Source organism: Amphiura filiformis, chromosome 17 (genome assembly GCF_039555335.1).
Source record: "Amphiura filiformis chromosome 17, Afil_fr2py, whole genome shotgun sequence".
In the NCBI taxonomy this organism is placed as follows: Eukaryota; Metazoa; Echinodermata; class Ophiuroidea; order Amphilepidida; family Amphiuridae; genus Amphiura; species Amphiura filiformis.
Genome location: NC_092644.1, coordinates 40,720,949 through 40,745,972, shown reverse-complemented (window position 1 = coordinate 40,745,972; position 25,024 = coordinate 40,720,949). Strand labels below are relative to the sequence as shown.

At 37.6% G+C, this 25,024-nt stretch overlaps 2 protein-coding genes across 5 annotated transcripts in view; one reads left to right on the top strand and one right to left on the bottom strand.

Moving 5' to 3' along the window:
* LOC140137799 (anaphase-promoting complex subunit 5-like) overlaps positions 1-4,293 on the bottom strand; it is a 33,042-nt gene extending 28,749 nt beyond the window's left edge. For 2 of the 4 annotated variants that reach the window (XM_072159578.1, XM_072159581.1), the window contains exon 1: positions 4,213-4,293. The gene's annotated coding sequence lies outside the window, so the exon portion shown is untranslated. Of the gene's footprint in view, positions 1-4,072 lie in introns of all 4 variants that reach the window. The other 2 variants (XM_072159579.1, XM_072159580.1) reach the window with 2 other exon arrangements.
* Positions 4,294-6,774: 2,481 nt separating this feature from the next.
* LOC140137216 (cytochrome P450 4A24-like) lies at positions 6,775-18,647 on the top strand. Its single transcript, XM_072158866.1, has 10 exons — positions 6,775-6,780; positions 7,479-7,559; positions 7,959-8,106; positions 9,565-9,737; positions 12,052-12,170; positions 14,415-14,676; positions 15,911-16,107; positions 16,337-16,470; positions 16,706-16,847; positions 18,482-18,647. The coding sequence occupies exons 1-10, from the start codon at positions 6,775-6,777 to the stop codon at positions 18,645-18,647; spliced, it is 1,428 nt and encodes a 475-aa protein (XP_072014967.1).
* The last annotated feature ends 6,377 nt before the right edge of the window (positions 18,648-25,024 follow it).

Sequence of the window (25,024 nt, the reverse complement as noted above, 5' to 3'; positions counted from 1 at the left end):
TTATTTATAAAATCAAATATTGTTGTGAAATAATTAAATGCCCGCTCTAGTGAAAAAGAGTCAATAGTTGCTTGTATAGTTCAAACTAAATAAAGAAAATAAAAGATAATTATTAATTAAAAGTCACCTCATCACTTTTTCAAAATCTTTAACAGGAAACTAATAATCAAGTGCGAAGGGCCTTATGGGCGCAAATCGACCTCCCGTATTATGAACAAGTCTGAGGATGTGGCTGGTCTAGGTTCAACATTTAATACATAAAATTTCATAATTTGCATGATTTAGATTTATCATATTGAGCAGCATTCTCCTTGTGTCAGATGTTTAACAATGTGAGTCTACAGAGCATGAGAGAGGGTCTACAACATCATCTCTTGGACTTGAGGTAAAACTGACAAAACAAGGTACGGTATATTTCTTGATGCCTATATACCGCTGTAAGACTTCAGGTCTGTATATGTCATTATGTTTATGATAAGACTGAAGTCTTGCTGGCAGGACTATAATTTGGTTCACCTCAAGTTTGGTAGTGATTGTAGGTGCATCTTTTGCTTGCCGCAGTAAAGTAACATCTAAGCAGAAAGCGCACCACACCCTGTCCGGTTGACTCCATAGAAGGGGTGTTGGACAGTACATGTAAAGAAGAAGAAGAAGTATCAAATCGCCCGCGTAAAGTTATACACTCTGAATGTCCATGCACGCATACAGGGGCACAGTGTAATTTACCCATTACCAACTTCAAAGTAATGCGCCATATTGCCTTAGCTCCAAAGCTGCAGCACCCATATTTATCCAACAGTCAAATATGTTGAAAAATCACTCATGAACTTTCATGTTCATTTATTTTTCAGGTTCAAATTATTGTTAAATTATTCAAATGCTTATATTTACCCCATAACGTATGAGATTAAACATTGACTTTGTTTTATATTTTACACCCTGCTACGATTGGTATACTCAATCAGCAGTACTAGTGTTTATGCATGCAGGTCGCTATTAATAGAATCCATGCGTGCATAGCTGACCCCGTTCCCACACACACACACACAGCGGCCATGCGAAAAGATGGATTTTAATGTCACAAAAACAAAAGATCCGCCAAATTTGCAAAGGATCCGCCTCACAAGCTTCAGCGCATTCAACGCTACGATAATACGCGATGTTAATTTGAGTTAGGCATTGACATTCATGATTACAAAAATTAAATATCTGCAATTAAAAACTTGTGTTTTTGAACGATTTTGAATTTTATCAATGAAAATGCAGCGACGACGTCATTGGGTTAACGATTTTCCAACTGCTGATTGGTTGATTGCGTTACTGTCAGTGATCTGTGCATGCACGGTACGGTCCGTACGGAATGATTTTTCGTATGGGTAAAATACACTGTGAGGGGTGGCCTGTCGGCACGCTTGCGGGGCAACCACAAAAAGTCATTACCGGACTAGACTATGCCATAGTCGATTTTTGATAAATAAAAATTTTATTAATCATGATGAACGCATTCAGTTGAACTCGAAATTATACTGATATTTATTACATCAAAATACTAGTATAAAATGGTCATGAAAAAGTTTATTTATTTGTGACAGAAATTATATTTGTGACAGTAAAAGTAAAGTATACGTAGGCTTATATTATTGATATGAATGCAACATATCATAATGGCATAATTATAATGGCACTTCAATACCATGAATACTGAACAATTCTAATTTTAGAATCTGCACGTTTATTATCCGAGTTAAAAATCGACTATGGACTTTCACTTTTAAGCAGAACTTTACCCCGGGACTTTGTTCTCTAAAACACACTGTCAATCATACTTGTTTATCATTCAATCAAATCTAACCACAAGACTAAGCATGGTGGTACAATACGCGCTAGATGCGTACGTTCATCCACCAACTTTCGCGCAAGCACAAAAGCGCCGCATTCCCTAGATAGTTGTGTACCATGTATAGTTAATGGTACCAGTATGTGTCGGGAGGATTTAAACAATAACGAGATCTGGGTGACCAATCACAAGCCAGATTCGTTTATAAAAAGATGCATTACATCATGACCAATTTTAGTTAGGCCAGAAATTGGCCTAACTCTCCATAGAGTCCCGTGTTAAAAATGTTAACCGCAAGTCAAAGTCAGTAGTCCACTTGGGAAGCTAACAAACAGAGGGAGTACGGTGACTGAAAAGATCAGATGTGAAAATCTATCAATTGTGCACAAATAATTGAATCAGAGTTTTAAGCTTAAATGTAATAGCCAGAGTATGCACAATTGGCAAGTGGACTACGGAGAAGTCTATTACCGGACTTGAGGTGAACCAAATTATAGTACATCATGTAATGGATAAGCATGAGCATGCGCGTACGCAGGAATATCTCAAGGGGGGTGTGATGATAAACAATACTAACATAAAGAAATGGCCGCGTAGCGGTCATCCCGTCGCGCCTGCGCGACGCAGGGGGGTGTCTGAGGGGGGATGTGCCCCCCCTCAGAATTTAGAAACTTTGGGAAAATGAAGACCTAATTGAAGCGATTTGGTGGACAATTTTGGCACAATTAGTGTGTACAATTTTAATTTGAAAAAGCCAAAAATGTGTGAAATGACGGTCCATGAAGCCTTTCGTGAACAAGTTTTCCCTATAGTTGTAGGCCTATAAATTGTGTTAAACACACATTGGTAAATGTCGAAAGCAGAAGCAAAAATGGCTGCTTGTTTATCCATTACGCAAGGGGTGTTTGATGTGCCCCCCTCAGAATTAAGAAATTTTTGCAAAATGAAGACCTAATTGAAGCGATTTGGTGGACCATTTTGGCACTATTAGTGTGTAAAATTTTAGTTTGAAAAAGCCGAAAATTGGTGAAATAGCCTAACGGTCCATGATAAAGCCTTTCGTGAACAAGAGTTTTCCCTCCTGCAGAAGTTGGAAAAATTTGCAAAATGAAGGTCCGATTGAAGCCATTTGGTGCATAATTTTTACACTATTTAAATCATTGCTTCAAACAGAAAAAAGGGCCTGAACTCAATTTGCACAATTAAAACCTTTACGTTGCCGGGGTAGGGTCCGGGGGTAGAATGTAGGGTGTGACGATGTGGAGAGGTGTTGGTGATAACATTTTAGGCCCTATATAACCATGTCAATTAACAACTAAAACCTTTACGTACGTTGCCAGGGTAGAGGTGTGATGATGATGTGGTGGTGGTGGTGGTGGTGGGGGGGGGTTAACTTGCACACATTTACGTACGTTGCCGATCAATACCGGGTATAGGGGTGAGAAAAATTTGTGTGGGGGTAGTTAAGGCATCTATAGGCCTATGATAATTGTGATAATATGTCCCCTATGCCTTGCTCATCTCCCTCCTCTCCTCTAGACTCTCCCCCTCTCTCTCCCTCCCCCCTCCCCCCCCTCTCTCTCTCTCTATTTCCTCTTTCTTTACCTTTTCTCCCACATTTTTATTTTTTGGACAGGCCCAAGGGGGGTGTTTCACACACGTAACACCCCCCCCTGCGTACGCCAATGAGCATGAGCCATTATTCATGGGAGTAAGCTTACATGTTTAGTACAACTACAAGTTATAGGTAACCTAGGCAAACCTTAGTTAACACATTTACTAGTCAGCGAATTCGCCGAGACCGGGGCCCCAACACAATGCATATTTACATAGAAATTTGAATTTTTTTCGAGAATAGGTGGGTGAAGGAAACCTACATAAATATGTTTTCTATACTTCATTTGACCCAAATATATGATTTTTTATGGTGATAATCAAGTCGCACATGGAATTTTGGAGGGAATTTTGATAGCAGTTCCATTAAAAAAAGCTGCCATCGCCATATGAGACTAAGATCTAGAAACACCCCGAATTTTGCTAGCTGAATCTTTTTTGATGAAAGTCAATCTTTGACAAGATGTAACTTTGCTACGGAAAGTGCTATGAAAAAAAGGTTTTCAGTTTTGGCTTAGTTTACTCAAGGGCTTTAATTTGATATATAAAACGATGCAATTTGATGGCAAATTTGAATTCACCTTGGATACCTACAAGTTACATGTACATTGTGTACCGTACCTACTTTTATAGTTCACGAGTTTGCTTCGAAATGAACACTTAAAATCTGCCAAACATGCCAAAGGTTCGCTACGTCGCGTAATGTTGCTTCACAAGAAATATGCAGTGAATGCAGCTTCAAGAAAATGGGTAAAACTCACCCGTTTTCGTCTTTTTTTGTTGAAAATCCTAAAATTTTTCAAAGTATGTATGTGGAGCTCGTAGTACCTCTAAAAACAGCTTGTGGTATAATAGAAATTCCTTTAAAAAAGGAATGGGGCGCCCAATGGAAACTCTGATGTGATGTGCTGAAATCTGAGACGAATATACCTAGGGCCTATATTCGTCTCAGGCCGAAATGAATCCCGGGATGAAATGTTAACCTTTTGGATATTTTTTCTTTAAAAGGGCATTTCGTGATCCACAGCCGCATCCCCCCTCTTTTCTCCAAAAAAGTTGAGATTTTTATAGGCCTTGACTGGTATTCTCTGGTAGGCCTACATATTAATGTTTTTAGCTAATTTAGATGTTTGGAAATTTTTTGGTGTTTTAGTGTATGTTATAGGTAATAGGACATTGCCTAGTTAACGTCACTGTGTAAAAAATAACCAGCCAATATTTAAAGTACTCTTCTGAAATTCTAGAAAATATAGTTTTGTAACATGTCCTACATTTTTAGCTAATTTAGGTGTTTGGAAATATTCGCACTTTTTTTTAGGAAGGATATGTAAACGACAGATAACACCAAAAAATATGAAGACATTATTTCCAAACCGTGTTACGGTCTTCAACCATTATGTTTCTCATTTTCAAGAATGCTGGTTAACAATATGCACACTATTGTCTCACTTTCGTAAACAAAGGCCCGCACAGTATTGTTACCTTGCGTTTGCTTTATTATCGGTTACTCAACTAAAACTATAATACCAGCTCATTGGAATACCGTGAGGTAAAACAGAAACATGTGTAGTGTGGATTTAACCAGAGAGATCTGATGTAACATAGTTGAGCTGTTTTCAATGAGTGTTATCTTGGTTTAATTGCTTTTAATGGGGTTTAAGTCCTGCAAAGTTCGTGGTGAATTCTACTGTAGACATGACTGCATCATGGCATACTGAGTTACTGTCCGTTTTCCTATACACAATACACAGTGCTCTCACCATTGACGCGTGACCTCTACAAATGATGTATGTTGGAAGAATGGACACTTGCCTAGTTAACATCACTGTGTGAAAAATAACCAGCCAAAATTTAATTTATTCTTCAAACTTCTAGCAAATATGTTTCTCTAACATGACCTAAAATTACAGCTAGGTTAGATGTTCAGAAATGGTCGCACTTTTGTTAAATATGAGTGAGGGCAAAGCATAGCTAGCTCATAGCTAGCCAACTCCCCGTGTTAATTGAATGGAGATTTGACCGAAAATATTGAGCTATATTGGTAACGGACCGCTCCGTTCTGAAGGATGCCACAAAAAAACGGTACAAGCTACATTTAAACTATTCTAAATAGGTTCTAGAAAATATAGTTTTGTAACATGTCCTAAATTTTTAGCTAATTTAGATGTTTGGAGAGGGTCGCACTTTTGTGTTTTAGGAAGGATATGTAAACGACAGATAACTCCAAAAATATGAAGAAATTATTTCCAAACCGTGTTAAGTCAACAATCATTATGTTGCTCATTTTGAAGAATGCTGGTTAACAAAAAGCAGGTCATTGTCTCATTTCGTGAACAAAGGTACACATACCATTGTTTCCTTTCGTTTCCTTTATAATCGGTTACCCAACTGAAGCTATAATACCAGCTTTATTGCGATGTCGCACATGTAAAACAGACACTTGTGCACAACCAGAGAAGATCTGATTTAATCAGTTGAGCTGCTTCAATGAGTGTTATCTTGGTTTAATAGCTTTTAATGGGGTTTAAGTCCTGCAAGGGTCGAGATGAATTCTACTGTAGACATGACTGCATCATGGGCTTCTTTAGAACAACAAAATTACGGGAGATATTCATCATTTTCTACCCCGGTATCCAAAGATTCACGTGTATCGATTCCGTGTATTCATTTTAGCGTCTCTGCTGTACAATGTAATTATTAACCAGGCGATGTCGGTGTGCCCTCTCCCCCCCCCCCCCCCCATAATATTGAATAATTTTAAAAAATGGCAACAAAATATCAAAGCTAAAATAAAGGGACCACTTTTTTAATGGGGGTGCTTAAGAGTGTTAAAAAAACTTTGGTAGGGAATCAGAGAATATAGGGGATCTGTAAAAAAATAGCAGCGAAAAAGGCTATCAGTGGCGTGTCCGGGGGGGCTTTGGGTGTTAAAAATCATGTAAAATCAGCCGTTTTTTTGGCGATTTTAGCCATTAAGCCCCCCGCATAAATCTGAAATAGGGGCTGAGCCCCCCTGCAGGAAAAGATCCTGGACACACCAGTGGCTATTGTCCAAAACACAAAACAAAACTTTGGTATTTGTCCAAAATGTGGAGTTTTGGCAAAAGTGTGGACCTTAAAGTGTATTAAATTGGGGGACTAAGAAAATGTAATTTTTGCACTTCTTTCGTCTACATGGTCTAGGGACGTTATTTTTTGCAAGTGCCATTTTGGCCGAAAAAGTAGTCTGTCATTTTAGGTGTGGATTGCGGCAGACTCCTCACATATCACAATTATGAGCCCGCCACCCCCCCCCCCCCCCGGGTAAAATTACCAAACGGTAAATGACGGTAAATGGACTATTAAGTATATAGGCCTATATACTGTTTTCCCATACCATATAGAAAAGTCTGTATATTTAGAGCTTTTTGTTTAAAAGGAGCCCTTGAATGTATGCCAAAAATCGCTTGTCCCCCTCTCGGCTTGCCACAAATTGCTTCCCCTCCCCACTTTTTTTTTGGCTGGCCAAAATTTCTTTCCCCACCCCACTGCCAATTTTAACCGCCCCAAGGCTCATAATTATTGCGCAACCCCTAATAATTAATTTTGAAATAGAGCCTAATTAACCATTTATGATAAAACAACAACTTGCTGTGCATTGTTATGCCAAAAATCGCGTGTCCCCCTCTCAACTTGCCATAAATTGCTTGCCCCCCCTGGCTGGTCAAATATTTCTCCCCCCCCCCCCCATTTTACCCTCCCCAGGGCTCATAATTATTGCACAGCCCCTAATTTTAAATAGAGCCTAATTAACTATAATTTATGATAAAACAACAATTTGCTGTGCATTGTTTACAGCAGTAATTTTAGTAATTGAACTTTGTACGTAAACATCCGTGTTTTACTTAAGTTCCAAGTCGGTTCAATGGCTTCGTTCGTTTTAGTGAATTTTGCTACACTATGGCACATTATATATAATATAACTGGGATATTCTTCGTATTAGTAATTGTGAAACTTTGTGCCAGTATATTTAAACTATTTCAACAGAAACGACGCTTTCAAACCGTTGCCAAATTTTGTGAAGATTGTGGATTGAAAACTCACTTTTTGTATGGTGATCTCCATGAGGTAAGCTAAAAACGCGATAGGCATTGATTGAGTTTGTGGAGCAATTTGTACAAAAAGCCGCTTAATCGCTACCCATAATCCCAATGCCTAACCCTAAATACTTATCTTATGATCAGTCCTAACCCAATCATCCCTAAATATAATCCGACAATTTTGAAGGGGGTGTTCTGTCAATTTTGGACGCTAGGCCTGTAGCTTGCCGATTTTGGACAAATAGCTTGCCGTTTTGGGAATTCAGCCATGAACTTAAATTATTAGCATTTTATTTTCACAGCTATGAAGATGAGATATAATAAATACATTATGCCATATGCCTATATATAGAATATGTCATGATAGGCCTATATTGATATAGCATGATATTATGTAAAAGGATTATTGTGTGCCATTTCTTTTAAGTTTCCCGCTGATAAAGATGGACGTATGGACAAGTTCGTGTCGTGGATGTCAAGTTGCAAAGACATGTGTCGTGTTTGGTACGGACCTTTTGAATGCTTCATCTTTGCTGTGAATCCCGAATTTGTAAAAATTGCTGTCACTAATGCAGGTAAATCAATCGAATATCAATCAATCAATCAATCAATCAATCGATCGATCAATCAATCAATCAATCAATCAATCAATCGATCGATCGATCGATCGATCAATCAATCAATCAATCAATCAATCAATCAATCAATCAATCAATCAATCAATCAATCAATCAATCAATCAATTATTAATTAATTAATTAATTAATTAATTAATTAATTAATTAATTAATTAATTAATTAATTAATTAATTCAATTAATTAATCACTCAATCAACATATCAATCGATCAATGAATTAATCAAGTAGCAATCAATCAAGCAATATATCAACAAATCAATAAATCGTTTATCAATCGATAAACCAGTCCATCAATCACCATGTCGATCGATTGAGCGATTAATCAATCAATATATGAAGCAAGCAAACAAGGGCGTGGCACAGGGTATACTCACCTCTACCATGTTTGGCGTATGAGGCACCGGGTTCAATTCAAAAGAGTAGGGTTTGAACCCCTGACTGCCCCATTCTGTCACTGTGCTGTTCATTATCTGGTAAAGTACTGACAAGAGAAGATATCTTACACTTCCCATAATGCATTTCTCCCATTTTAATTCCTTGTACTGATTTGCTATCTATACATGCACCATGTGTTGTTGAAATGTACCACAGTGAACACATGTCATTTAGATCTCTGCAAAATAGGTTTATTTCTTGACTATTGACCCATGTTTAACCAGTCTATTCTTAAAATGAAATCAAAGGGAATCTGTGCAAAGCAATGAGAGTGACATTTAATGAAATATTTCCAAGGATTATGGGATAGGTAAGATATCTTCTTCGAGTACTAAAGTTCAATAAAGTTCAATAATTATGTAGACAAATCCAATTTTCTACGTCACGGTTGATGGTTTGCCCTCAACCAGGACGAGGGACTTCTTCAATCACATGCGATGATCCACCTACACTAAGAAGAAATTTCTCATTCCTGAGGTGAGAAGTTCTTCTTAAGTGTAGTGGATCATCGCATTGATTGAAGAAGTCAACTCGTCACGGTTGATGGTCTGGGTGCCCCTCAACCGTGAGTAGAAAATTGATTTGTCTACATAATTATTGAACTTTATGACTTTATACAATCCTGATGAATCTATTCCAAGATTCTTCGAGTACTGACATGGTGTGCACGTTAGGTTGATGTCCCGTGGGAGGAAATCTCAGAACTGATCCTGATAGTTGTATTTACTTGAAGCCATCCCTTGTATTTACTTTAAGTTACCCCAGGGTTGAAGTCCAGCAATCCAAACAATATAAAATATAAGCAATCAATAAATCAATGAAATCAATCAATCAATAAAGCAATTCATCAAGCAATTAATCGTTTTTGTTTTATTTTTACGAAAGAAATAATTATGACCAAAACTAAGGAGCAGGGTAATATTCATTTTCTTTTCCATTTAACCAAATTCGTTTTCAAGATAGCAAAGACAACCTGGTGTACGATTTACTTCGCCCATGGCTTGGTGATGGTCTACTCTTGACAGGTGGCAATAGATGGATACGTCAAAGGCGGCTTCTCACCAACGCCTTCCATTTTGAGATACTCAGACCCTATTGTAAAATATTTGCGCAATCTGCACAGATATTTTTGGTAAGTTCTATGTTTATCTGGCTGTATTATAAAAAATAGGATGAAAGAAAGGTTGGAACAGGGAAGGAAAGAAAAGGACACCACACAGAAACAAATTAATGATGTTTAAAGTTTAAACAGTTGTATTAAACGGACGAGTTTGCTCAACTGTTTAAATTTTACGATAATACACAGAGACAAAATTATTTAAATTAATGATGTTTAAAGTTTAAACAGTTGTATTAAACGGGTGAGTTTGTTCAACTTTTTAAATTTTAGGATAATACACAGAGACAAAATTAATGATGTTTAAAGTTTAACCAGTTGTATTAAACGAATGAGTTTGTTCAACTGTTTAAATTTTAGGACATTATACAGAGACAAATGATGTTTAAAGTTTAGATAGTTGTATTAAACGGATGAGTTTGTTCAACTTTTTAAATTTTACGATAATACACAGAGACAAAATTAATGATGTTTAAAGTTTAACCAGTTGTATTAAACGGGTGAGTTTGTTCAACTGTTTAAATTTTAGGACATTATACAGAGACAAATAATGTTTAAAGTTTAGACAGTTGTATTAAACGGGTGAGTTTGTTCAACTTTTTAAATTTACACAGAGACATATGATGTTTAAAATTTAACTATTGTATTAAACGGATGAGTTTGTTGAACTATTTGAATTTTAAGACATTACACAGAGACAAATGATGTTTAAAGTTTAAACATTTGTATTAAACAGATGAGTTTGTTCAACCGTTTAAATTTTAGGACATACACAGAGACATATGATGTTTAAAATTTAACTAGTTGTATTAAACGGATGAGTTTGTTGAACTATTTGAATTTTAGGACATTACACAGAGACAAATGATGTTTAAAGTTTAAACATTTGTATTAAACAGATGAGTTTGTTCAACCGTTTAAATTTTAGGACATTTCACATGGACAAATGTAATGATGTTTCAACTGTTTAAATTTTAGGACATTTCACAGAGACAAATGATGTTTACAGTTTAAACAGTCGTATTAAACGGGTGAGTTTGTGCAACTGTTTAAATTTTAGGACATTACACAGAGACAAATGATGTTTAAAGTTTAAACAGTCGTATTAAACGGATGAGTTTGTTGAACTGTTTGAATTTTAGGACATTACACAGAGACAAATGATGTTTAAAGTTTAAACATTTGTATTAAACAGGTGAGTTTGTTCAACTGTTTAAATTTCAGGACATTTCACATGGACAAATGAAATGATGTTTCAACTGTTTAAATTTTAGGACATTTCACAGAGACAAATGATGTTTAAAGTTTAACCAGTTGTATTAAACGGATGAGTTTGTTGAACTGTTTGAATTTTAGGACATTACACAGAGACAAATTATGTTTAAAGTTTAAACAGTTGCAAACGGGTGAACTTTGTTCAACTGTTTCAATGGTAAAGTATCGTTAAATTAGTTTTTCTGTGCAGAAAACTCAGCATTGAAATCAGTTTCGGCAAGCTGAGCTCGGCATATCAAAACAAAGGGCTACACCTAATTCGATTACAGATAAGAATAAAATAAATTACTAATTTAGGTATTATATATGTAATTTTAAACTTCTTAATTAGCGATCCATTTGCAAAGTTTTAGTCGGATTAGTTTTCTCTTTCTCTCGCGTCTCTTATTGCTTGCTTGTGTGGGTTTGTTGGGAGCGGTGACAAGTGAGTGAATCAGACAGATTAATAATCTGGCATCAGTTGATATGTGTGTGTCACTCGATCTGATGCGTTGCACCATGGAGGTATATACCTCCATGGTTGCACCTTGCATTCATTGGTTAGAAACCAGCTTCACGTCATTAGTCCAAGATGATGGTGCCTGGTGGACGTCCTCTTCCTCGTCTGCCTTCCATAGCCCCTTGCCAAATCTGTTTTTCTACACCTCCATGTTTCCTATCAATATGGCCAACGTACTTCAGCTTTCTCTCCATTATGCCGCTTCTGATGGTTAGACTTGTACCAATCTTGTCGAGGATCCAGGAATTTGTTCTCCTGTCTTTCCATGTCACTCGTAGAAGCCTCCTGTAACAACACATCTCAAAAGCATCTACTCTTTTCCTATCATTCTTGGTCATAGCCCAAGACTCGCTTCCATAAGTGGCAATGGAAAACACAGTTGCACGAAGTAGGCGTACCTTGAGGTCAATGGATAGGCCTCTGCTTTTCCATATTCTTGACATGCCCATCTTAATTATTGTTTGCAACCATCTCCTTCTCCAGCTGATATCAAACTTTATAATATCCATTTTTAGAAACCACTGACATTTATTTTGGCATTGTCTTTCATTTCAGGATAAATTATCAGCCAGTGGAGGCAGGTCAATTGATGTTTACCGGCTGGTGAGTCTGATGACTCTAGATAGCATCCTACGATGTGCTTTCAGCTATGAAAGCAAATGTCAAACTAATGAGTACGTATCAACCACACTAAATGAGTACCTCTGAATGAGTACGGTAACGGTAAATCCCATCCACCCTCCCTCCCTCCCTCCCTCCCTCCCTCCTTCCTTCCCTCCTTCCTTCCTTCCCCCTCCTTCCCTCCCTCTTTCTCTCTTTACTCTTTCCCTCCCTCCTTCCCTCCCTCCCTTTCTCCTTCCCTCCCTCCTTTCCTCCCTCCTTACTTCGAAAACAAGGTACCGTAGTTTACCACTTCTTGCAACATCTCTAAACACTAATTTCCCCCCTTTCTTCCTGCTTCGTTAGCCCGCATATAACAAGGTGGTTTTGCTATTTCTTGCAACCCTTTTGAACACTCTACTGCGCACAAAAAGTATCTTTACACTTAAAACAAAAGTGATTTCCTAAAGACACTAAACTAAATTACAAAGCAAAGTGGTCAATAGATGGAGAATTTTGTTCGGCGTTTTTGATACCTCTCTCGGGAAGATTTGAATGACAAAGGGTAGAGTTTCGAAAGTGACAAATTGGGATATTTTCTCCATGGCGATTCCCACCATCGTAACTAAACGGCCTTATAATTTACAGACTAACACTCACTGCACTGTGTTCATAAACTGCGTGCTTTGAGAGATTAAGTCTAAATAACTTGGATCCCTTTTGAATGATGCTCTCTTTTTTCATTGAAATTGGTAAAAGTTGGGTGAAATATACAGCCTGTCTCAAAAAAGTTGTGCAAGTAAAAAGCGCCCTCTTGGGCGATTAGAAAATACCGTTGTGACATGATGCTTACATCAACGTCAAGGGCACAGTCTTAGCTCTCAAATACCGTTTGTTCTGTTCAATTTGCTCTTTTTAATCTCGAGATATGTTTAGTTAAGAATAAGAGGGTAAAATCACAATTGTGTCACTTTTACTAGGGAATAGGGCTGTACATGTAAATCAATGATAGCTGATGTTGATGCGTCTAATGCACTTCCCTTTGTGGCTCGTGCATTAGACTCATCAACACCAGCGCGCTTGCATTATTTTGTCTAATTTCATTAATTTGTCAAATTTCATGAACTTGTCAAAGTTCTTTAACCCATAAGTGTGTAACATTTGTTTGTCTTTTAACATGTCTTGAATGACAAAAAGAACAGTATTTACCATGGTAAAATCATTGACATGCACATGTATTTAATTTTGCAGGAGAATGTGAAATATTTATTTATCGTTTAATTTGTCGTAAGAGGAAAAAGAGAATCATTATACCGTTATCATGATAAAACATTAAAAACAATTTTGTATTGTTGTGTAATTGATGCATTCCTTTGATTTCACGAAGGAACTCTTGATAAACTTGATGCTATCATTGATTTACATGTACAGCCCTCTTCCCTAGTAAAAGTGGCACAATTGTGATTTTAGCCTTTCGTTGTTAAGTAAGCATATCACGAGATTAAAACAAGCAAATTGAACAGACTAAACGGTATTCGAGAGCTAAGACTATGCCCTTGACGTCGATGTAAGCATTATGTCACAACGGTATTTTCTAATTGCCACAGAGGGCGCTTTTCACTTGCACAATTTTTTTTGAGACAGGCTGTAGTAGCGTCGTGCCAAATGAGGTATCAAAATATGCAGACGGAAACGCCCCATTCATCTACCAACCCCCTTATTTGGTAATATTTAGTTCTAGTATTTTTCAGAAATCGCATTTGCTTTAAAGCAATAATGTGTGATTTGCATAAAGAATAGATTCCTATTTAAATGTTTGTTTTCACTGATCACATTATCCCCTTTTAATTTCGAGCCAAACAATGAGGTATAACGAAGAAAATCGCGATTTCATTCCAGCGCCTACAATGCGAGTACTACGCTCGCCGATCGTATTACAATCATGTAATACTGCACGGAGCATCGTGCTCGACGTGTGTACACATAAGCTGACATCCACGGGACCTGTTAGCAAGCACTCGATCGGTGAACTCTGAATAAAACCGGGTCTCCCCGGTTTTAATATAAAAAGTTAAATTTTACTTTTATTAAAGCACTTCAGGCTTAGTCTTTTACGTGGTATTTTAGTACACCACTGGGCATTATAATTATGCAAAAAGTAGAAATCCGAGTAAAATTGAGGGCGTCGCTGTGAAGCAAATCACACATTAATATGGCTTTAAATGAGTAGGCCTAAAGATCATAATTTCTTTAGTTTATAATGCTGTCTGTAAAGTACGGTACTCGCTATCAGTTTTGACCGATGCTATCTTCCATAGAAATGACCCGTATATCAGAGCTGTATATGACCTATCTGAATGCGTTACTCAGAGAACTCGCATCTTTCCTTATCATAATGACGTCATATTCCACCTGTCGCCAATGGGACGACGATTCCGACGGCTATGTCATCTGGTTCACGCTAAGTCAGATGCGACCATCAAAGAGCGAAGGAAGGAACTGGTTAGGTTAACAAAGGAAGGAAATGTTGGTTGTAGGAGGAAATATTTGGATTTCTTGGATGTTCTTCTTGAAGCAAAAGTAAGAGTAAACCGAGGAGTGAAATCAGCATTTTTGAGGTTGTGCCCGAAAACCGAAAACAGGTTTTCAAAATGTGAATAATGTTTTAAACCATGTTTGTATTTGCTGGGGAAACCATTGTGGCTATACGGATGAAGTTAAGACAAATACTTTTATTATATTGTGCGTTTATTAATGGTTCTTTACGTATATAAACGTGTTTGTTTGTTTTTGTTAGCAGTGTTGTTGGGGTGGGTTCTAGAGGATGATTTAAGGAAGCCCCATCATGCACTGCAAACGTGTTATCACTAGAGTTTCAACTGCCACTTTACTTTTCAAATCCCATTGAATTATGTGCAAAAGATGTTGTTTAAGAATTGTGCGTTTGTCATTATTACTTGGTCGATTTCAGAACAAAAGTGATGTATGCATAAAGGATAATTCACACCTTCTGTAGGTAATATAACAAGGGTCATTATACTAATTTAGTAGGTGTATGACTTACTCTGATGACGGCAATGGTTTACTTAGAATATTGTTAAAGCTTTAGTAATGTTGTCCTCCACACCCTTATTAAGATTAGGTTAATTGAATGTTGCTACAATTGCATTATTGTTTGATTCCAAGACATGATGATTTCCCTGAAACATCAAGACAATGCATAACCTTGCATCAGTGACATCACACATTCTTAGGCCATGTTTGGTGTCCTTTGTCTTATAGACAGAAAGCTATTATGTTCCTGCTCACATACCATAACTTTGGGCCAATCAGAGTTAGTTCATCTCTTACTCCCACACATATTCTAATTGTATATTAATTATGTTGTATCAACCATTCACAACCAATAGTTAGTTATGATTGGAGATCTGACGAGTTCACATCGTATTATGGTTACATAGATATTAAATATTACTTATACAACTTTACATCTGATTCCCCGTTTGATTCATAATATATCCCGGTCATAGTAACATAAAATGTGAAATCGACTAGCATTTTGAATGCGTTTTTATTGTAAATATATCAGTCCAAATTCAAATTTAACCATGCCCGTCAATGCAATGTGCGGTGGGAAGGGCTTAAATCATCCTCTGGGTGGGTTCTAATGATGCTTTTTTTAAATGACGGGTTTGTTCCTCACCTTGTTTGTGGAATAGCGTATTCTGGGACCTGTCGATGAATAACAACGGATTTTCCCCTCATGGTCCGCAATAATCTTTATCATCTTTCATCACTTATTATAATCATTCAGGACGAAGATGGTCAAGGTTTAAACGATTCTGAAATCCGTGAAGAGGTTAACACATTCATGTTTGCTGGTCACGATACAACAGCAAGTGCTATATCTTGGTGTTTGTATAACCTGGCTAAGTACCCTGAGATACAACAGAAATGTCAGGTGGAAATAGACCAACTGCTTCAAGATAGAGAAAACGGACAACTGGATTGGTAGGTGCAGAACGATATGCGAGAAAATAGTTTTCTTTCTAAAATCTGCGTTTTATTTCGAATTATTCCCCTTTTTGAAATACCGTATATTGCTAAGTTCAGACTACCGTTCCGTGTATAGCTTGAATAAAAGTGAACAAACTTAAACTGTCATGCGTTCAGATCTTTTTTGTTCTATCAGTGGTTAAATCGAGAACATTATCTTCACTTATACTTTTTTTCTATGTAGGGAAGATCTGAACAGTTTACCATTTACAACGATGTGTATAAAGGAGAGTCTTCGCATGCACCCACCTGTACCATATGTAGCAAGAACATTAGTCAAAGATATTACAATGCCCAATGGTCTTCAAATTTCAAAAGGTAAACCCGGTTTGGATGGGCTATGTAGGCTATTATATCACTACGCTGATGCAATATTTGATTTTTGATCTGTATTAAACTAAAAAGACCGCGCTTTACATGTAAGCCGGACATAAGAGCGTTAAGACTTATGTTCTGAGTTTTATCACTCAACTCTTTGTAAATTGGTTTGCTCGAGCCTCTTTTTCTATTTGTTAAATCTTGTAAATAACCATTATAACTTACTCATTTTTAGGTACTACAATATCTATAGGCATAATAGGCCTGCACCACAATTCCTTGTATTGGCCGAACCCAGAACAATTTGATCCAACCAGATTTTCTGCCGAAAAGGACAGACACTCTCATGCATTCATTCCTTTCTCTGCTGGACCAAGGTGAGTCTACTGACCCTAACCCTACCCGTGGTTTTTTTTGCTAGCGGAAGGGAAAGAAGAAACGAAAAAGGAGAGAAGATGAGGAGAAAAGTAACTTGGCACCCCCGGGATTCGAGCCTGGGACCCCTCGCATGCCGCGCAGAAGATCCCCAGCATGCAGCCACACAGGTGACGTTAGCCCGGCCAACGATTCCCTGGGTGTATATGACTTGGGCTGATTGCGTCATCAAGTCACGTGGAATGCATGCACGCAGAGTGGTTTTAATAGTGAGCTTTAGTGAGACCTAGTTGGGTTAGGGTTAATTGTGAAATTAAACTTACTCAAAGTAACTGTGATCGGAGGTAGTTCAACAGTAATTGTGATCAAAGGTAGTTTAACAGTAAGTGTGATCAGAGGTAGTTCAACAGTAACTGTGATCAGAGGTAGTTCAACAGTAAATGTGATCAGAGGTAGTTCAACAGTTACTGTGATCAAAGGTAGTTTAACAGTGTGATCAGAGGTAGTTCAACAGTAACTGTGATCAGAGGTAGTTCAACAGTAACTGTGATCAGAGGTAGTTCAACAGTAAATGTGATCAGAGGTAGTTCAACAGTAAATGTGATCAGAGGTAGTTCAACAGTAAATGTGATCAGAGGTATAGTTCAACAGTTCCATTGATCAGATATAGCTCAACAGTATCTGATCAGGAGTAGTTCAACAGCAACTGTGATACGTGGTATTTCCACTAGCAGTAATCAAAGGTTTTTCTACAGTAACATAATCAGAAGTAGTTTAACAGTTAGTATGATCAGAGATAGTTCAACAGTAACTGTGATCAGAGGTAGTTCAACAGTAACTGTGATCAGAGGTTTTTCAACAGTAACTGTGATCAGAGGTAGTTCAACAGTAACTGTGATCAGAGGCTGTTTAACAGAAACTGTGATCAGAGGTAGTTCAATAGTAATTGTGCATGTGATCAGAAGTAGTTTAACAGACACTGTGATCGGAGGCGGTAGTTCAACATCAACAGTAATTGTGATCAGAAGTAGTTCAAAAGTAACTGTGATCAGAGGTAGTTCGACAGTAACTGTGATCAGAGGTAGTTCAACAGTAGGCTGTGATCAGAGGTAGTTCAACAGTAACTGTGATCAGAAGTAGTTCGACAGTAACTGTGATCAGAGGTAGTTTAACAGTAAATGTGATCGGAGGTAGATCAACAGTAACTGTGATCAGAGCTAGAGGTAGTTCAACAGTAATTGTGATCAGATGTAGTTCAACAGTTACTGTGATCAGAGATAGTTCAATAGTAACTGTGATCAGAGGTAGTTCAACAGTTACTGTGATCAGAGATAGTTCAATAGTAACTGTGATCAGAGGTAGTTCAACAGTTACTGTGATCAGAGATAGTTCAATAGTAACTGTGATCAGAGGTAGTTCAACAGCAAAGGAGCGAATGAATCCTCCATGACCAGAAGCACTACCCTGCGTGACATTTACGAAAAAATGTTACCCTTTACTAAGACCAGACCTTCCAATAGGTTATGAGTTATTTCGAAGATTTAAATATGCGTTCCGCCAAATGATCTAAAATGTTCATATATTAGCATTACAATTGACAAAAAAATAAAAGAAATCCTTCCATTTTATTTTCTAGAAATTGTTTGGGTCAGCATTTTGCGATGGATGAACTGAAAGTAGTGGTTGCCATGACACTTCATCAATATTCAATCAGAGTCGACCAATCGAAACCATCCATTTGGGTTTCTAAAGTTGTGCTCCGATCATTAGATGGGATTCACTTACATTTCAATCGCAGGTAGTCAACTTTAGAACGACACGTTATCTGAAACTTTTTGAAAGTCATCGTTGACCCTTTCGGCATTCAACTTTTTTTCAATGGTAACACCAAAAGAGCCTACATTACCATCTAGCCCGTCCATAAGTACCCGCGCCAGAAAACGAGCACCTATGGAGCTCAATTAAAAAAACGCAGAAGACGAACTTACCTCTAAATAATAGTTACAACTTACAACTTACAAATACATAAATGAATGTAGTCATGGAGTCACGCGGAGATTTTTCGCATTACTGCCGTTTCTTTTATCGTTAGATGCGAATAATATAATTACATTACAAATACAATATAATTACAATGGGGCATTTTCTTTTTGCGTAAATATTGTGTGTGACTCTCAATCAAATGAATTTCAAATGTCAAGACGTTTCGATACAAAATGACTCAAAACTCGAAGATCAGTATCACACTAGAGCCAAATAACATAATGAAATTGAGCTGATTGCATTCAAAGTTCAAACTAGACTTAGCTGTGGTCTAAGACCACGAACACAGCCGTGTTGTGACCCCTTAATGACCTTTGACCCCAAAATATATAAAAACGCCCATAGACATTTGCTAATGTCAATATATGGGTGCACGTGGCACCACTTTGCTATGTTATTTGTGACAGAAGGGGCATTTTCGTCTCAGACCGGAAGTGACCCTTAATGACCTTTGACCCCAAATAAAAAATATCACATATGAATTGGGTAACCACAATTCATGTGTGAACATACTGTTACTCTCCTATGTTTTTCTTAGCAAATAAAAATTTTTGAAGGTTTTTCGTTTTATACCGGAAGTGACCCCTTAATAACCTTTGACCCCAAATCTGCGAGGACCCCATAGACACTGGGTAATAACAATGCATGTGTGCAAGTGTTGTCACTGCCCTACGTAATTTGTGGGAGAAGAAGCATTTTAAAGGTATTTCGTTTCATACCGGAAGTGGCCCCTTAATGACCTTTGACCCTAAATAAAAAATACCACATATACACAGGGTAACTATAATGTATGTGTGAACATACCGTTACTGTCCTATGTTTTTTCTTAGCAAATAAAAAAATTTGAAGTTTTTTCGTTTTATACCGGAAGTAACCCCTTAATGACCTTTGACCCCAAATCTGTGAGGACCCCATAGACACAAGATAATAACAATGCATGTGTGCAAGTGGTGTCACTGTCCTACGTAATCTGTGAGAGAAGAAGCATTTTGAGTTGAAATCACGTTTTTGACCCCCATGACCTCTGCGTGACCTTTGACCCCACGAGTTTCATATGACATGTAGGGGCATGGTCAATGATTGTTGTGACCAAGTTAGGTTAAAATCGGTGTAAGCATGTAAGTGCTAGAGCAAATGTAGTGGTCGGCAGAAAGAAGAAGAAAGAAAGAAGAAAGAACCTGTAAGAAAAAAGACACAGCCGTGACTAACGTCACGGCTGTGTAAATAGGTTTGTTCCGAAATAGGCCTAATTAGGAAAATATAATCTGTGTCTGACGCTGTGTCTGGCAAATGTTGCAAAAGCGAGCTGGAAATGAATTGTCTACCACCACACACTGCCTTATTACCATCACATGATATCAGGTGCGGAAAACGCAGTTAACATCAGTACTTTTACTCACTGATATCTAAAAAGCATTTGATTTGATAGACCACAAGTTCGCCATCATCAAATTGCTTGAGCTGGGCGTTTATTCTCCTTCCAATCATACAGTCGGTGGTTGACTTTTTTCCCACAGATTATTCAGACTATATAATGCTATTTGGTGGCGTACCACAGGCCAATGTCATGGGCCCAATCGCATTTGTGGGCATGATAACTGATGCACTGCCCAACTCAAGACACTAAAATGAAAGTCTGGAAGTTCATCGAGAAACACGCCTGTGGTGATGCCACTGATATATATAATCCAGTCTGGTAGTCAGCATAAGCTATACTATAAATCTAAATAAATATCTCTTATTTCCAATCAGCGGCTTGCCCTTGTCGATGAAGTCAAATTATTGGGTGTCATAAGGGAACGTTCATAAATACCTTGGTGGGCTGGAAAATTCCATGGGGGTCAAAAGGTTTTGACCTTCCAAACGAGTGGGGGGGTCAAAGGTTTGCAAAAGGGGGGTCAAGAAAGTTTTGTCACATATATGCGAGGCATATATTTAAATCATCATGTTTAATTATGCAGTAAAGTTAAATATCAATCTTGGCACATTTTGCAGGAGATGCTATTTTGTGCTCACATTTCATTTAATTTTATATTTTAAACAGCTCATTTTATTTCCCAAAAATGAAGTTCTTCGATAGCTGAAATTGTGTTTTATTTCTATTTTTGTATCATATCAATAGAGAAGTAATTATCAATTACGACATTCTTCCAGGTACATGATAAGATGTGAACTGTAATTTTTGTCTTAAATGTAATGCCTTTGTGTAATAATAATAATAATGAAGCAAATCTTTTTATTTTAATGTAATCCTGTTGTCAAACCTTTCAGTGTCTTGGTGCCATACATTTCAATCATTGATAAAAGAAACAGGATGTAGATTTCTCATTTCTTCCTTTGCCAATAATAATATATTCTGTATGATAAACTGATAATCCATAACTTTCTCTGCTTTATATTGAAATTCCACATGTGTCATTGTATGAGAACAGTATGTGTATAGTTTTGATTTTGGTCACGAAAATAAAAGGGAATCTAAAGTATAACTTCATTTTGTGTGTGTGTGGGGGGTACAAAAGTTTGGGTTTATACAAAAAGGGGCGTCAAAAGTTTTGAGTCAATAAGGGGGGGGGGGTCTAAAAGTTTCACATACAGACAGAGTGGGAGGGGGGTCAAAAAGTTTTGACATACCGAAATCAAAAGTTTTCACACCCACCAAAGTATTTATGAACGTTCCCTAATCCAAGAAGATCATAAATGGGATGGGCAAGTCGATTTCATGTTCATGTTGCGTAAGTTAAACTCAATAGAGATGAATTACTGGTGACAACTCTCTAGTCCGAAGATTCCCTAGTCCGACGGCTACGCGGCTCGATAGTCCGAACATGTAATTTACCATTCGCTAGTCCGAATTCTGAAAAAGGTTGGCTTATCCGAATATCGGGTTCTTTAGTACGAGGGTTCGCTAGTCCGAATAATAAATAAGGTTCTCTAGTCCGAATATAGAATAAGGCTCGCTAACCCTAACCCTAACCCCTAACCCTAACCCTAAACCCCAACACTAGCCCTTATTCTATATTCGGACGAGAGAACCTTCGGATTAGCGAACTTAATTTGGTTTTCGGACTATCGACCCTTCGGACTAGAGAGAAGTCACGGAATTACTCGCTGAATACAAAGGCTACACGATTCCCGTTTTGGAATATGATGACCCGGCATGCAGGTCTTACTCAGAGTCGGAAAACCAAGTTGAGAAAATTCAGAAGCGGTGTGTAAGCATATCCTTGGTATGGAGAGTACAATTCATATGACTCTCTGGCTACTCTATATCTGCAGCCATTCCCACGAAATAAGATGATATCTGCAAGGATTTTGCAACCAAAGCGTGCACTTAGATTATCAACCTGGCTTCATGCCTCTGAGTACAGATCTTAGTAGCCTAACCTACCCAAATTCAAACCATACAAAATGTAAATCTCACTGCCGTTACTAATGATACCCGATCTCTTACTAAATAAGATTTTTGTTTAATTGTTATGAATCCCAAATCCTATGCAATATTAGGCCGTATAAAATTAATGTTTTGGTTCTCGTCCAGAGGATTTTCATGAATTGATGAGGGAGGGAGGTTTTTCCCAATCCAATGTAAAATGAGCATTGTCAGTAGTTTTCGGTCTTTTCCAACAGTACACGAGGAAACGATGAGTCCCTTTTTTCACATGTGAGATTCTGAGGGATAACCCCCCTAGAGTACCACAAAAAGACTTGGAAGTGATCCTTGTTCTCTATAAACTTATTTATATGTATGAACATTTCATAAATCATTTCAAAGTCTAAAAAAATTGCAAAATCTATAAAAAAAACAATCGGACAAATCCCAGAAATTGAGGAGGGAGGGGACGAGAACCAAAACATTAATTTTATACGGCCTTATGTTTGGGTGTGCAAGGGGGGCACATATTTCGCGAATAATACTGTAATGTAACTTCTAAGGGCCCTAATTACATGCTTAGACACCCCTCGCATCGCGAAAGGACGAGGCGATGGCCTCTATGCGGCCATATTTAACAGCTTGTCCCAGTGGCGTAGCGTGGGTCATCACATGGGGGGGGGCACCGCCCATGATTGGGGGGCACCGGGTCTGATGGGGGGGGACACAAGCCGTTTTTTCGGCACTTCTCCTATGGGATTTAAAAAATTTCAGATCTATTTGGGGCACGTGCCCCCCCGTGCCCCTATGACGCTACGCCACTGGCTTGTCCTAAGCCCAGTGGCATAAGCCTGGGCATTAGCCGTTCTTCTAGAAACCGATTATGATGCAAGGGTTACAGGGTATCCAGGGCCGAAATCATTTGTATAAAAAGAAAACACAGTGGCAATTTTGGCATTGTTACACAAAATGATTATGGGACAAAAGAAATGTATTGTCTGATAAAATTTATTGCAGGTATCTTTGAAGTTAAGAAAAGAAACATTAGATATTCAATACACACTATTTAAAAACACTATCAATGATCCCCGCGAAGGAGTAAAGATATTTAATTTGTTAAGGAATGACTTAAAAGTGAAGGATAAGTCAATAACATCGTCTTGTGGTTTTTTTTCATATGAAACAAATTGGCCCAAAACGATAATATGTGAAGCTCCGTTAAATTGTGTCAGTACGGACCAGTGGCGTAGCGCAAGTCATGGGGGGGGGCATGATCATTTATATCGATTGGGGCATGTTCCCCTTTCCTCTATGACACTACACCACTAGTATACGACAGATCCTCTACAATCTAACCCTTTACCCGTATTAGGTCGTGTCAGCATACATTAATAATCTCTACAAAAAACTAATATAATTAAAGACCGAATTAAAAAGACTAATTTGCGTCTGAGGTCATGACAAAGGCCGCAGGCGCGCCGTGATTGGTTGCTGACCTGCGCAGTATTGCATTTTTGGTCTGATTGACAGGACGTCATACGCAAACTAGTCTTTTTAATTCGGTCTTCAATTATAGGTTAGACTAGATATATAAAATACAATTTGAAAGTATTCAACAACATCCAAGTATTTTTTGAAATAATTTTAAAAAGAAAATCAACCGCTTAGCGTTATTGTACATTTATCAAATGCATCAACAGTAAACACACAAAGCCCCATAAAACATGTAAAAGCACAACATTGTACAAGTATCAATAACAAAATATTGTGTGTTTAAAAAATGAATAAAAATATACAGTGGATGTACTTTAGCATTAAAAACATCTATAAACATAGGTTTCATTTCAAATTCAATTATAATATAAACATTAACTACAACTATTTTGAATAGTGCTTAAGAGTACATAGTTTTGGAGAATAAGGCGAGTCGAATATTCCAGTTCCAGTTGAAATCCATACAGCCGTATGGAAGACATGACCTTTAAAAGACATGACCACACAGGGAGTGTGAATTAAGGTATATTAAGGTAAGGCCATGTCTTCCACAGGGGGGGGGGGGGGTGTATGGATTTCAACTGGAATATCTCATTATCCGTCACTTTGATTGTAAGTAGATCGTTGTCAAACAAGCAAAGAGTTACCATGGTTACCATTGCAAATTCTCTGCAATAAAATAATAGATCTACCAATTCCCGGAGAATCTACATTATTTCTTTGTGACAGGTAAAAATCCGAAGTCTGTTAAACGGATAACGACACAAGTTTGTACGCTTCGTCATTATTTTCCTATACGTAAAACATTTCTGTCAATTTAGATATCCAGTGACTGATCCTTAATGTAAAATGAGTTGTTAGAGCTATTATATATATGGAGTTATTGCACTTTATAAGTTATACTAATTCTATGGAAATAAAATTTAACTTGGTCACAAGTTCACAACGTGATTTTGATGCGTTTGGGACCAAGACTTAAAAAAATAATTCTGTTTTCGGCAAATTTGGTTTTTATTTTTTATTTCACTAAAATATATATATAGCATTTCTCTTCATATGAACTAGTATACAAATATTGACTGCTATGAGGGGCACAGTTAAAATTATAGGCCCGAGGTGATGTCAAACCCATGACTATGCCCGAAGCGAAGCTGAGGGCATAGTCATGGGTTTGACATCACCGAGGGCCTATAATTTTAAACTGTGCCCGAATATTAAGCAGTCAATATTTGTTTTATATACCGAATCTTAAGATTCTTGTCATCTGTTTGG